This window comes from Ochotona curzoniae, unplaced genomic scaffold (genome assembly GCF_017591425.1).
Source record: "Ochotona curzoniae isolate NIBS_2020 unplaced genomic scaffold, NIBS_Ocur_1.0 contig_4645, whole genome shotgun sequence".
NCBI classification, from domain to species: domain Eukaryota; kingdom Metazoa; phylum Chordata; class Mammalia; order Lagomorpha; family Ochotonidae; genus Ochotona; species Ochotona curzoniae.
Window position 1 is genome coordinate 1,147,088 of NW_024466353.1, and position 13,121 is coordinate 1,160,208.

A 13,121-nucleotide genomic window follows, 5' to 3' on the forward strand; every position below is an offset into this window, starting at 1 on the left:
ACGCATGTAAATGGGCCAGCACTGCAGGTGCTAACTTCTCAGGGTTTACAGTGATAATGAGTACACAGTACACAGGATCTGCCCTCCACAGTGTCAACATCAACGTAGCCAATGAGTCATCTCTTAGGATGTCTGTAGGTCTTCTCCCTCTACTCCTCCACAACCAGTGGGTGACCCTCTTCAAGCCTCTCACACACGCTCTAGAAGGATCTCTGAGATTCTCTGAGAACCTGCTAACCTTCATGTAGTTTCCTCCTTGCCTCCTACTTCATTTATAATTTCTGAAGCTTTGTACAAGTTCTAGACCCACCAGAAACGCTGACAGATTTCAAACAAATATGGGAGACCACACAGCCTTCAAAAAGACCAGTTGTCACATGAAAGTATTAATCACACTGCTTAACAGACAGCTCTACAATGAAATCAAAGATAACAGTGACCCAAAACCATTCCTGTAAGTACTCCTGCAGCCATATTCAAATGCCAAAGGAAATAACATGGCGTCTAAGTTTGAGATATCATTGCATTTTCCTCCCACAAAGGATGTAGTATTCAGAATCACTTGTTGATCACTGCCACCCAGCCTCACAGACACACCTGCTGTCTTCATCAGCTGGAAACCGGAAGGCAAAATCCCACTTTGTTCAAGTGATGTGAAAATAAGGAAGATCTGGCACAGTGACTCACCCACTTCGGCCAAGGTTCGGATGCAGGACTCCACGGAGGCCTTCTGGGCCGGGTTTGGCCAGGTGCAGTTGTAAATTCTGAAGGCAGACTGCAGCAGCTGAATGAAGACAGGCTGGTGTGTCTGAAAGCACAGAGAGCTGGGTAAAGTCGAGCTGCTCACCCAGCTTCCCTTGTGCCTAATGTGCTCTCCCCATGTCAGAGTGTGGTCGCAAGGAAACGCAATGCAAGTGGTTGAGTCTCCGTGCTGTGTACAAAACACCTCATTTAACAATCACATATGAGGCTCCCACTTCATAATGGGACCCATGCCAAACGCAATTGAAAATCAGTGATTTGCATTTTAGTCAGGAAAAATTTAGCACACCTTGAAGCCAATAAGGAATTCAAACATATTGGAATGACTCCTGATTTCATTTCCAGATGCCTGTTTTAGTTTTGTAGGTTGGCCAATTGAAGGAGACAACCATTGTTGTGAAGCATGAAAAATTTTTACAGAGCTGTGGCAAATTATTTAAATTGTTTCCCTAGGAAAAATTTAATTACAAAGGCATTTGTATAAGAATACATGTCATTGTAGAAACTACAGAAACCACAGAAGTGAAAAGCATCAATAATCCAACAACAGTGAGATAATCAGAATCCATTCTGAAGTGTTTGTTGCCTGAGTTTTCAATGACATCTACATAAAAACAGACTTGCATGATCTTATACCCAAATTCTGCAAATATGACCTCATGATAATTTTACTTGCTTCCTCCATTTACTTTTAAAAGTGATTTTTAATTGCCATGTAACTAGGAAGCCTACAGATGTACTGTGACTTATGAGCTGTATCTCCATGTGTGAACATTTACGATTGATGTCTGTCTTTAAGTACCACATAGACTTGCATGAACAAATTGATATATAAATTTCTGCTAATTTTTTCTAATGAATTTCTAAAGTGAACAAACTATTGGGCCAAAATGCCTAGTCATTACTAGAATCACAACATTTTTCAACACTTGCCAAATAGTCAACATTTGGATTATTCTGTTTAGAGAGAAAAGAACTCAATTCAAACGTGGGCTCTTAAAACAAGTTTCGAAAAGCTCACCAAGGGTCATGAATGGTAAATAGCACAAGGCTCATCATCAGCAACACAGGAAATGACTTTTTGAACAAGGCAAAGCTGTTCCTACCCAGATAAGGATGCTGTGTGTGCTGAAGTTACCTGGAGGCTGGTACTGTTGTCTGAAAAGGGAGAATTGAAGAAACCGCTCACAATGCTCATGATGGACTCGGTCACACACTTCTCCAGGAACATGTCAGCATGCTTCCTGTCTGTGGTTGTGTTGCAAACCTGGAGACAAAAACAAACAACTGAAAAATGAATGTTTTATCACATCTTTGCAGTTTTACTCAATGCTAGAACATTCCAAATACTGTCCTGAAATTGTAATATTTCTAACTGCTTTTGATACATTATTTACTGTTTTACCTGAAAGGCCAAGAGAGACAGAAATCATCATAGTTCACTTCCCAAATGTCTGCAACAGCAGGAGCCTGAGCCAATGCCAAAGGCCCAGAGCCATTCAGGTCTCCCACATGGGTGGCAGGCACCTAACTTCGAACCTTCCAGGTATGTTTTAGCAGGAAGTTACACCAGGCAGCAAAGTCAGAACTTGCACCCAGGCACTCTGATTTAGGATGCGGGCATCCCAAACAGCACATTAGCCACTGAACTCAGTGTCCACCCCAACTTCTGCTTTGTAATGTTGCTGTGAAGAGTAATACTTCTGCCCAAAAGCCATAAGCACTTTATCACTCTTTGTAGCATCTTCTCTGAGCTGGCTCATAATGGCAGTCCTGAATTGATCATCCCTTGGGCTGCCACCTTTTCTTCCTGGTTTGCTTCTTCTTTCTATCTCTCTTTTTTAAGATTCGTGTATTTTAATTTAAAGGACAGCTTTTACAGAGAGAAAGAAGCAGAGGTAGAGAGAGGAGATTGCATCTTGTGGTTCACTCCCCCAAATGACTACAATGGAGAGATGTGCTGATCCAAAGCTCAGAGCCAAGAGTTTCTACTAGATCTCCCACATGGGTGCAAGGTCCCAAAAACCTGGACCACCTTCCACTACTCTTCCAGGCATGAGCAGAAGGCAGGATTAGAAGTAGAGCAGCTGAGATATGAATCAGTGCTCAATGTTGATGCTGGAGCCACAGGCAGAGGATGATCCTGTTGGTCCCTGCCTCTCCTTTCTCTTACATGCATGTTGTTTTCTCTCTGAACTGCCTCCCCCAATTAAAAAAAAAAAAAACTTTTCCACTCAATTGAAGATATTAAAAACTCATTACAAGTATAAGAAACTGGGAAGTATAGTTAATAATCATTTTGTATCTCCCTGCACATTCCCTTTTAACATTTGCCCAAGCTGCAGGGGGCAATCCAGCAAAGATCTGGAAAGGAAAACAGAAGATAAAAGGAGATTAACATGCTCTCCACCAAGGTTCATTTTTTTCTTTTTCCTTTTTTAATGCACAGACCACCTGTGTCTAGGTGTTTTGGCCTGGAAGACCAGCATTTGCCAAATGGAGAAGTTGCCCAAGTTGCCTCCCATGTGGACAATTCACTTTCTCTTCTGATCAATCAATCAACACCCACCTGAGGTTATTATTAGACCTGTAAGATTCGTAGTATACCTAATTTCACAGGGTTATAGTAAGGAACAGTGCAAATCAAGAAAATAAGTTTTGTCAAACTATGTAATCCCTCTATGGTCACCAGCATACATCATAACACCTGGCACATACATCATGAGTTCATTTAAGAAAGGAAAGAAACCTACCAAGGACTCCTGTTTTAACTTAACTTTGGGTTAGGCTGTATTTGTGAAACCTCTAACCCAGGAATAAAATTTAATGCGGTCACAAAACCAGCATAAAACTGATTCTCGGGCCCGGCGCGGTGGAGCAAGTGGTTAAAGGTCCTCGCCTTGCACGCCTGGGATCCCATATGGGCGCCGGTTCTAATCCCGGCAGCCCCGCTTCCCTTCCAGCTCCCTGCCTGTGGCCTGGGAAAGCAGTCGAGGACGGCCCAAAGCTTTGGGACCCTGCACCCGCGTGGGAGACCCCGAAGAGGCTCCTGGCTTCGGATCGGCATAGTATCGGCCCGTTGCGCTCACTTGGGGAGTGAATCATCAGACAGAAGATCTTCCTCTCTGTCTCTCCTCTCTGTATATCCGCCTTTCCAATGAAAAAATAATAAAAATAAATCTTTTAAAAAAAAACTGATTCTCCCTTGATGAACATGAATTTAACATTTATATAATTTTTGACTTTTTCTAGCATTGGCTTTTACTCTGTACTACACTGATGTCTAGATTAAAACTATGTTTGAGTTGAATACGGAGCAGACCAATCTTGGCATCAATAGCCCTAACAACCATCTTGCTCCTGCAGTGGGATTTCATGCGATTCTGTGGGACCCTGTGGAGTGATTACAGCTCCACACTGTGTTACTCACAACTGGACACCTTCCACCTAGAAATGTCCTGTCTAGTCAATCAATAGACTACTAGAAGGGATCTCTTTCTAAGCAAAGACTTTCCTCAAAATGCTGAGCAGTGAAAATTCTGTGTTTGTAAAACTGTGTGGAAGCTATTCCTCATTTGGACAGAAACATCAAATAATTATTCAAGGCAATTTTTCTGGCCCCCATGAATGATAACATTTTCACTTTCCATCCTAAGGGGTAAAATCATGGACGTAACCAAGAATGTAAGAAGCCACATTTCTTAATAAAAATCTTTAAACACTTTTAAGGGGAAAAAAAAATCGCTTCAACAGGGCAATATTTCTTTATACCCTCTTTCATTTATTTTTATTAGTTCTTCATAGTAAATATTCAAAATGGCTCACATAAAATAATACCACAGTAGCCCATCAGCAGAAGATTGGATAAGAAAGCTTTGGTTCATCTACTCCATGGAATACTACTCAGCTATTAAAAAAAAACAAAATGCAGTTCTTTGTGGCTAAATGGGCCCAACTGGAAACTATAATGCTAAGGGAAATGAGCGAATCCCAAAAGGTTAGATACCACATGTTTGCCTTGATTTAACCTGTAATTTTTGTTTGTTATTTTTTGAACCTGTCATTGATACTGTCTCAACCCAGATGTTTTGAAGAATTGAACTTGCATTATTTTTAACATATTGTTTACTCAACACTATGTCAATTAATTCCATAATGTTGTATACTGATACTGAGGTTTTGTTGGGGGCTTTTAACTGACCGGAACTTTACTCTGTTAGCTCTACCTTCAGACCAGAGAAGGTCTCCCCAAGAGGCCACTGAACTTATCTGGACAATAAGACGCTGGACTTTATGCTAGGTATATGCTTGCAATGAAGGAATCTCAACTGAACTTGAACTGTGGTTATACAGCAAGGTGGAGGAATCCACTATGGGGGGAGGGAGGTGGGAGGGGTGGGGGGAATCCCCAGTGCCTATAAAACTGTATCACATAATACAATGTAAACAACAATAAAAAAAAATCCCAGTATGGATCACTTTTTGTGTAATACATGTACTTTTAAAGTTTCAATGTTTACATGTACTAATCATGTAATATCATTTCTTATAAATTTAAACACTTACTTTAAAAGGCTATTTTTATTCCATCATTCCAATGCACCATCATACTTTAGTGCATCTTGGGAATGAACTAAGATATATATCACCAAAGTTACAAACCATTTTCTTTATTTTGTTTAAAAAAGTGGGGGGTGAGGGTGGCATTTGTCTACCCAAGACAAAGACAAAGAGATCTTCCCTCACAGGTGCATTCCCCCAATTCCAGGGGCTAGACAAGGCAAATGCTAGGAGCTAAGAATGTAACTTGGGTCTCCCACATGGGTGGCAAGGGCCCAGTTACTTGGACAATAGCTGGTGCATCCTGGTGTCTGCCTGGATTTGATTCCCAGGTTTGTTCTTGCTTCCAGCTTCTTGTCGTACAGACCCTGGGAGGTCCTGCATATGAGTAAGCTTACAAACCACGGGACGTTCCCTTTCTGCCACCTACTACCTCCTGCTCTCAGATTCTGTGGAAGAGAGAGAGTAGGGTAACCACTACACTTCCGCCTCAGACCCCACCTCCCTCTCCTGGCTGAGGTTTTACCAGTGTCTGTTCTCTGCACACAGCTCCTTTTAGAGCCCATCAATGTCCCCAAGATATTCCCAGGCTCCAGTCATACTGGCCTGCCTCTTGTGTTCCAGGCAAGGAGAGCATAACTACTGCCACCCATCATCACACAGTGGAAACAAGGTGGCATTGTTAATAATAAAGTAAACACTTGTAACAATGAAACAGTGATAACAGGGGACTTACTTCCTTAGTATCTATCCCTCCTACTGTTTTTAACCCCTAACCACATATTTGGAACTTCCAGTGTGTCTGCAGCTAGGACTGACTGTTGGGCCTGTAGCCAATGACCCCTTTTGTCGACTCAATCATGCTTTAAAAATTGCTTTATTTTGCATTTCTTGCATTGTTAACAAGGCACTTCCATTCTCATGAGTGATCATGCACAAACAGCTCCAACTCCAAAACCAATTTCCAAAAACCTGGACAATGACTACACATTACATATAAGCTTAACCAATATTTCATCATAAGCTTTCTTCAGATAATTTTTGTATTTGGCCCCCTTGATTTTTATTTTGTTTTGTTTCTCAAGAGGCAGAAATATGTGTGACAAGGACAGGGAGGAAGAAAAGGAAACAAAGGAAAATAAAGAGGAAGAATGAATGAACACGCATAGGCTGGTTCATTTCCCAAGTGCCCTGTGACAGCTGCAGTTTGTACTGAAGCCAGGAGCCAAGACTGAAAACAAGGACTCCCACATCAGTAACAGGAACCCAACTGCATGAGTCAACCCTGCTGCCTCTCCAGGCCTTCATCAGCCAGGAGCCGGAGTTTGGATAGCAGTCTGGATTTGAACTCAGGCACTCTGACACGGCCTATGGCATCTCAAACAGCATCCCAACTCTCTTAAGATAACTCCCATCACTACAACGCATATCAGGAAGTGAAGCAGAAATCAGCCACTGCAGTTTGGAGGAAAGAACAGGCAAGAAACCATTCCCACAATTAGAATCTATCCTCCTGAATACCAGTTACTAACCTAGCCTGCTCATCATTAGACTCAGTACCTCAACACACAAAGGGCCCTCTAAAATTACTGGCTGGATCCATACACATCAGGTGAAATAGCTAGGCACAATTATGTCTAAATGTCTCCTCTTACATTGCTCTCTTCCACTGCTCCAAAAGAGGCTGCCACCCTCCCAAGGATAGCAGACTATGCTAAGTGTTGTCCAATACCAGAGCTGCAGTATCCTGCAGAACTTCATCTCTCTCTAGTTAGATAGTTAAAAACACAGGGCAACAAAAAGAAAGATGTTCCATCTTCTGGCTTACTCCACAAATGACATCCAAGGGACATCTTAACCAAGGAGTCAAAGGCTACTGCAACCCCATCTGAAATGTAAACAGCCATAGCCCCTGCTCCTGTGTCACTAGCACAGCTTGGATCATCTAGAACACAAACCTAAGGATCATTCCAGCATTCCTCAGAGATAGGAAAAATATTCCTGGAAAAGTTGAAGATGGCCCTTGACGTGTATTTTAATCTGCATCCCTTTACTTCTGTGGCTAAAACTTCTCCAAGTGGTTTGTGTCTTCTCATGTGAAAGAATGGCTTGAGTCCCAGCTGCTCCCTGTTCATGGGCCTGAAAAAGCAACAGAAGATGGCCCAAGTGCTTGGGTCCTGGCCACCCACATGGGATACTTGGTTGAAGTTCCTGATCACACACAAAACTGTCGTGCTTGGGACTCTAAACTCATTCTTTTTAAAGGTAACATTTTTCTGAATATCGATATACACCTATATTGATTGTCAGAATCATAGCAAAAATGTAGAAAAATGACCCATGAGCCTACAAATCTGATGAAATTACAATGAGCTGCTCTTTGTTCTTCCATCCTTCTTGCTTTGGTATACACATTTCACATGACTGGAACCAACCTGGATAACTAGCTTTGGATCCCACTTTTTATCCTCAAAACACTCAATTAAAAATCCTTAATGAAAAAAAATCCTCTCCATGAGTCTAACATCCCATCTTACAGACAGATCATAATTGAATTATTTTGCTATATTTAAACTATTTGTTGCTGTATTTCAGCATAAAGGAACCCAACATTCTCCCACTAGAAATCCTTGCTAGCACTCCTCATCACTTCTCAAGGACAGGTGCAAGTGAAAGGACTTGATTCTTGACAAAGGGGTGGAAGCAGCAAGCATCAGGAGTGTCTGGGCTCATTCTGACTCCACTTCCTACTAATACAGACCCTGGAAGACAGCAGTGACAGCTAAAGTAATTGGGTTTCTGTCACTGTCCCGGATTGAGATTTCAGCTGCCGGCACCAGTCCAGTCCAACATCAGCTGTTGAAGGTATTTGGGGAATGAACCAACAGATAATCTATCTACCTACCTACCTCTTGTTCCTTTTGTTTCCCCTTCTCTGACTCTCAAATAGATTTTTTAAAACATGGTAAAGATATGAAGATTTTTCTTAACGCATCACCAAAATTCTTTTTCAGAAAGATTTGTATAAAATTATAGTCTCAACAACAGCCAGGCAAATGCATGTTACAAAACATCACCAATGTATATTACTCTCTTGTCTTCTTGTAACTTGGATACTTGAAAGTTGGATTTTCCTTCATATTTTTATGTATACTTTTGGAGGCTTATTAACCACTAGCATTTCCTCTTCTATAAATTATGAATGCTTTTCTTCTATTTTCTTATTAATGGTGTTCTTTCTTACTGTTTTAGTTTGTGATGATTATTATCACTGTAAGTCTATTTTTATTTAAAGTATTATACAAGTTTATTTTTATTTATGCTTCTATGAACCTCAGTATAAATTTTCAAAGTGAAATAACTATGATTTTCCTTAACTAATTTCAGCCATAGCTTTTACATTTAAAAAAAACTTATTATCCAAAAACATAAATATCTTCCTGCCTTTCCCCCATTTTTCTTGCTTCAGATTTTTATACATGGCTTGGCTCTAAAATTCTTTGTACTTAATGCTATTTGTTTGTACTTAATGCTATTTGTTTGTTCTCACGAATTATTTTGACTTTAATTTTATCTATATGAAAGTGACAGGGGAAGAAAATTTGCTATCAGCTGACCCAATCCCCAGTTGTCTGTAATAGCCAGGAGCTGGGAACTCAGCCTTGGTCTCCCACATGAGGAGGCGCAAACCCAAGTATTTATCGCCTGCTTCTTTCCAGAGTGCTCAGCAGCAGAGTGCTGAAATGAGGACTGCAGCTGGAACCCAAACCCAGGCTCCCTACGATGGTGTGTGGTGCCACAGGCATTGCTTTTAACTGGAACACCGACTGCTGCTCCTCAACCACCATGTTGAGTTATCTGAGATCAGCCCTTTTGTTGAACTCCTACGCCATGCCAAGGAGGCTCTATGTTGTTGGAATTCTGCAGTGAAAAATGCAATGCTTTAAATTTTTATTTAATAATCCAAGGGCAGGCAAACTACAGCCATGGGTCAAAACCAGCCATGTTCATTTAGTGACACACTCTCCACAGTTGTCTCTTTCCCTATAATAGCTGCTATCACATTTGCAGGAGTGGCCTATAACTTCAAAATACACACAGTATTGCTCTTTACTGAGCATGTTTGCTGAATTCCTAGAAATAATCAATCCCTTTCCACTGATGCGTGATAAATTGTTATTATCTGTTAAAATCTTATGTATGCAAAAATCTATTTTGCACACTATTTCATCCTATTGAAACATCTTTTTAACTTTATGCTAAGGACACACTTTGCTCTCAAATATAGCTTTCAAATGTTTTTCACTTCATATAACTTTATCAATCTCTTGAGTATTTACAAATATCTGGTTTGCGTGAGACACTCTCCTGTGCCAGGGATGCAGAGAAAAAAAAAAAAAGACAAAACTCCTTTCCTTTCCTTCCTCTCAACCAAAATAAGCACAAACCCATGTCAAACAAGGTGCCACATTCCCAGGGAAGAGAAACAGAGCAAGTGTCAGGAGGACCAAGGATAGAGGTTACTTTTATACACAATGGTCAGACAAGTGACACAGAAGAAATTGACCTGCCACCATGACATGTGGGGGTTGAGCCTCCCAGGGAAACGTGGCAGAGCTGAGGAAGGAGTGAAAACAATTAATGTGAGGAGCCGCAAATTGGGACACAGAACAGAACACTCATAAGGTGTGGGGGAAGAAGACAAAAGCAAAGGGAAGAGGGCTGGCACTGTGTTGGGGAGGGGGGCAAATCACGCAGGGGTTTTACGCTGAATAAGACCAGAAGTCACTGGCAGAATCTTAGCAGGAACACAATCGGAACCAACCACTTCCTCCTCTACCTTCTTCCTTCCATTCCCATCTTCGCCACACCCTTCTTCCTCTTTAATTATTATGGCTGCTTTACAGAGGATGGAGAGAGGGATGGGGCAAGAGAGGAAGCAGGGATCGAGGTTATGAAGCCACCATGATAGTACAGACGAGAGCCAGGTGGGAAACCCTGGAGCAGGGTGGTTGTGATGGTACTCATCAGATGTGGCCTGAAGGACTGAACGGAGGGTATGAGGAAATGACAGACATTTAGAAATGACACCGAGATGCTTTGCCTGGATGCTCAGAGTAAGCCATGGAATTGCCATTTACCAAGCTGATGAAGACCTGACAAGGAATGACCCTACAACAGGGCATGGGAATGAATGAAGAGCTTGAGGCTGGATGGTCAGAGGAGAGGCCATTGAGACAGTTAGCTGTGTGGGACTGAATACCACAGGAAAGGTGCAGATTTCAGTCATCCTGGCTTGAAGTTAGGAGAGAAGTTAAGATCACCAAACGACTACTGAGAAAGAACTGGAGCCCACGGTCTGAGTGTGACATGTTCCAGTATTTGGGAAGATTGAGGAGAAACAGCCAAAGGGCTAAGGAGTGGCCAGAGTGGTGGGTAGGAGACAGAGCAGGTAGCTATCCTGGGGTCCAAGTTCAGAAATTTCAATTACAATAAACGCTGTCACAATGCAGAAATAACGATGCAGGACAAGAAGATAACTAATTCATCAGCAAGAAGAGTTAGATAAAGGGTCAGTGTAGGTGGGCAACAGCATCACAACTCAGCAGGCCAAGCAAGGAGAGCAATCACAACAGCACAAAGTGCTTTCCAAAGGAGCAAAATTACTGAAGGTTTTCTACCTCTTAACTTCTTCACAATGTTTGCTAACAGGGCCATCATATGAAAAGAACCCTTCAAGACAATTGTTACCAAAGATTCCTCCAACTCAACAAAGAAAATTATTCAAAACCTGTTTAATTCTAGGAAGTCAAGTAAGTCAGAAAGTGTGTTTCAACACACACATAAATTTTATCTTTTCTCCTACCTCCTACCTATTTGTTAAGGGAGTAAACATCTCAGGTGGTCTGTCTGAAAGTGAAACAGTCATTGATCTTGTTAAGCAATGACGGATGGGGCAATGGCATGGCCCTGTGTGAGACAGACCTTCTAAACTATTTCTTGGTCTAATTTCATTCAGCCAGTACATCATTTAGAACACGGTTGGTCATTACAGGATCTTGACATTGATAGTAAAATTGGGAACATCTTCCAAAAAATATATGGGCTGAGGCTAACATTGATCATCATCTACTCTCTCCATCTGTTTTCTAATAATGACCGAAATCCTCTGACTTTGCAACAACAATCAGTCAGCGAGCCAGAGAGCATCTCTGAGCTACAACACCAATGCTAGCCGCGCTGGAACATCCATCAGCGTGGGCTGTCAGGAAATGCTCTGAACGACGGGGAAACGGCTTTTCGTGGGTCTAATAGCTTCGCTGCCTCCCTGAACCTGGTGTGTTTACAGGACATGGATCTTGTCGTCAGGAAATCAGAATGAAACAGCGATGTGAAGCAATCTAGTGCCCACATATCAAAAACAATATTTCAGAAAAGATTCTCTCCCATGGGGCTTCACAAGATAAAAAATCAGGGCATGCGAACAGGAAAATGAAGGACAGTAATGGGGCGCAGGGAGAAGGGCGAATGCAGAGAGCAAACGCAAGCACCCTGGTAGCGCTCCTGCATCAAAACACAAGAAAGGTACGATGCGATGGCATGCCATTCCACGTTCCTAGTTCATTTGCTTTTTAATCAAAATGGCTCTCCAAATTCCTACTGAAATAAAACTGTACTCAGTCCCATTCTGCTCACTACACCTCTAAATAGAAACACCAACTAGAAGAAAGATGAAGGAATGCCAAGTCAGGGAGCCCAGAAAACTTATCAGACAAGAAATCGCTCTAAGACTTGAGGCACGGATAGGAGACCTGAGAATTATCATGAAATGTGAGTTGAGAAGCTACTGAGGAAAACCCACCTGCTTAGGTGTTGGGAAATAACACCACAAACCCAAGCACAAAAAACTGAGAGCCAGGGACTAGGGGAGAAGACAGCTCAGACAGCAAGGAAAGGAGTGTGGACTTTTACAGCATGGGGGCGGATGTGACAGGGTAGGAGGGATATTAGGAGTACAGGGTAGTGGGAATCAGTGATTACAGCAGTAGGCGGGTGCCAGGGATACATGGCCGCAAGGGATTGGTGGATAGGTTGACAGGGAACAAAATTGGGCATGGAACTAATGAGTCAGAAGCTGAAACATAAGGGGTTTGAAAGCCTAAGGGAAATAGAAACTGAAACTTAAGGCTGAAGTCTAAGGGAAAGGACTAATGAAAGTGATAGTGGGTCTAAAATGGTGGGAGTCTCATCAATCTTCAGGGCTCATGTTCACACTGGGTTTCAGCAGACATGCTCCTTCATGATGGGCTAAGAGACACAGCAAATTCTCTCTGTGTGACCTCTGGGGAAACTAGGAAGCAATCTGTAAGATCTTGACTTCCTTTAAGATGTATCATTTTGTCACTTCAGAGTAGATCACTAGAGGGGAGAATGTGCCACTTAGAATTCACATCTGCATCTTGGCTTAACTGAATCATTCTATGTTACTGCAGAGGGAAGAACTGTAAAATTTTGACTCAATTTAACAACTTTCAACAAAGTTGGGCAACAATGAAACCACCTCCAGAAACAACAAGATACATTCCAGTAGATGCTGAAGACTAGCAACTGGGTAAGAAGCTGAACTACATGACTGTTCATTGTGTCCAACCCTGAGACCCTTCAGAGCCAACTGACTGAATGCCTGTGCTTCACATTCTCTTCCCCTTGTCTCACTGGTGCAAATCAACTGTTCCAGGATCTCAGATCTTTGTGTTAACATCTCCTGTGAAGCATGCATGTTAGTGACTTCTGCGCAT

The 13,121-nt window shown here is 42.0% G+C and overlaps 1 protein-coding gene across 4 annotated transcripts in view; it reads right to left on the reverse strand.

The window, feature by feature from the left end:
• The window catches only part of ITPR2 (inositol 1,4,5-trisphosphate receptor type 2), a 400,740-nt gene that overhangs the window by 207,672 nt on the left and 179,947 nt on the right, over positions 1 to 13,121 (reverse strand). For all 4 annotated transcript variants that reach the window (XM_040987441.1, XM_040987440.1, XM_040987442.1 and 1 more), the window contains 2 exons: positions 1,901 to 2,029; positions 688 to 808 (listed from right to left, as the gene is read on the reverse strand). In XM_040987441.1, the coding sequence (XP_040843375.1) occupies positions 688 to 808; positions 1,901 to 2,029 (250 nt within the window). The remainder of the gene's footprint in view (positions 1 to 687; positions 809 to 1,900; positions 2,030 to 13,121) is intronic.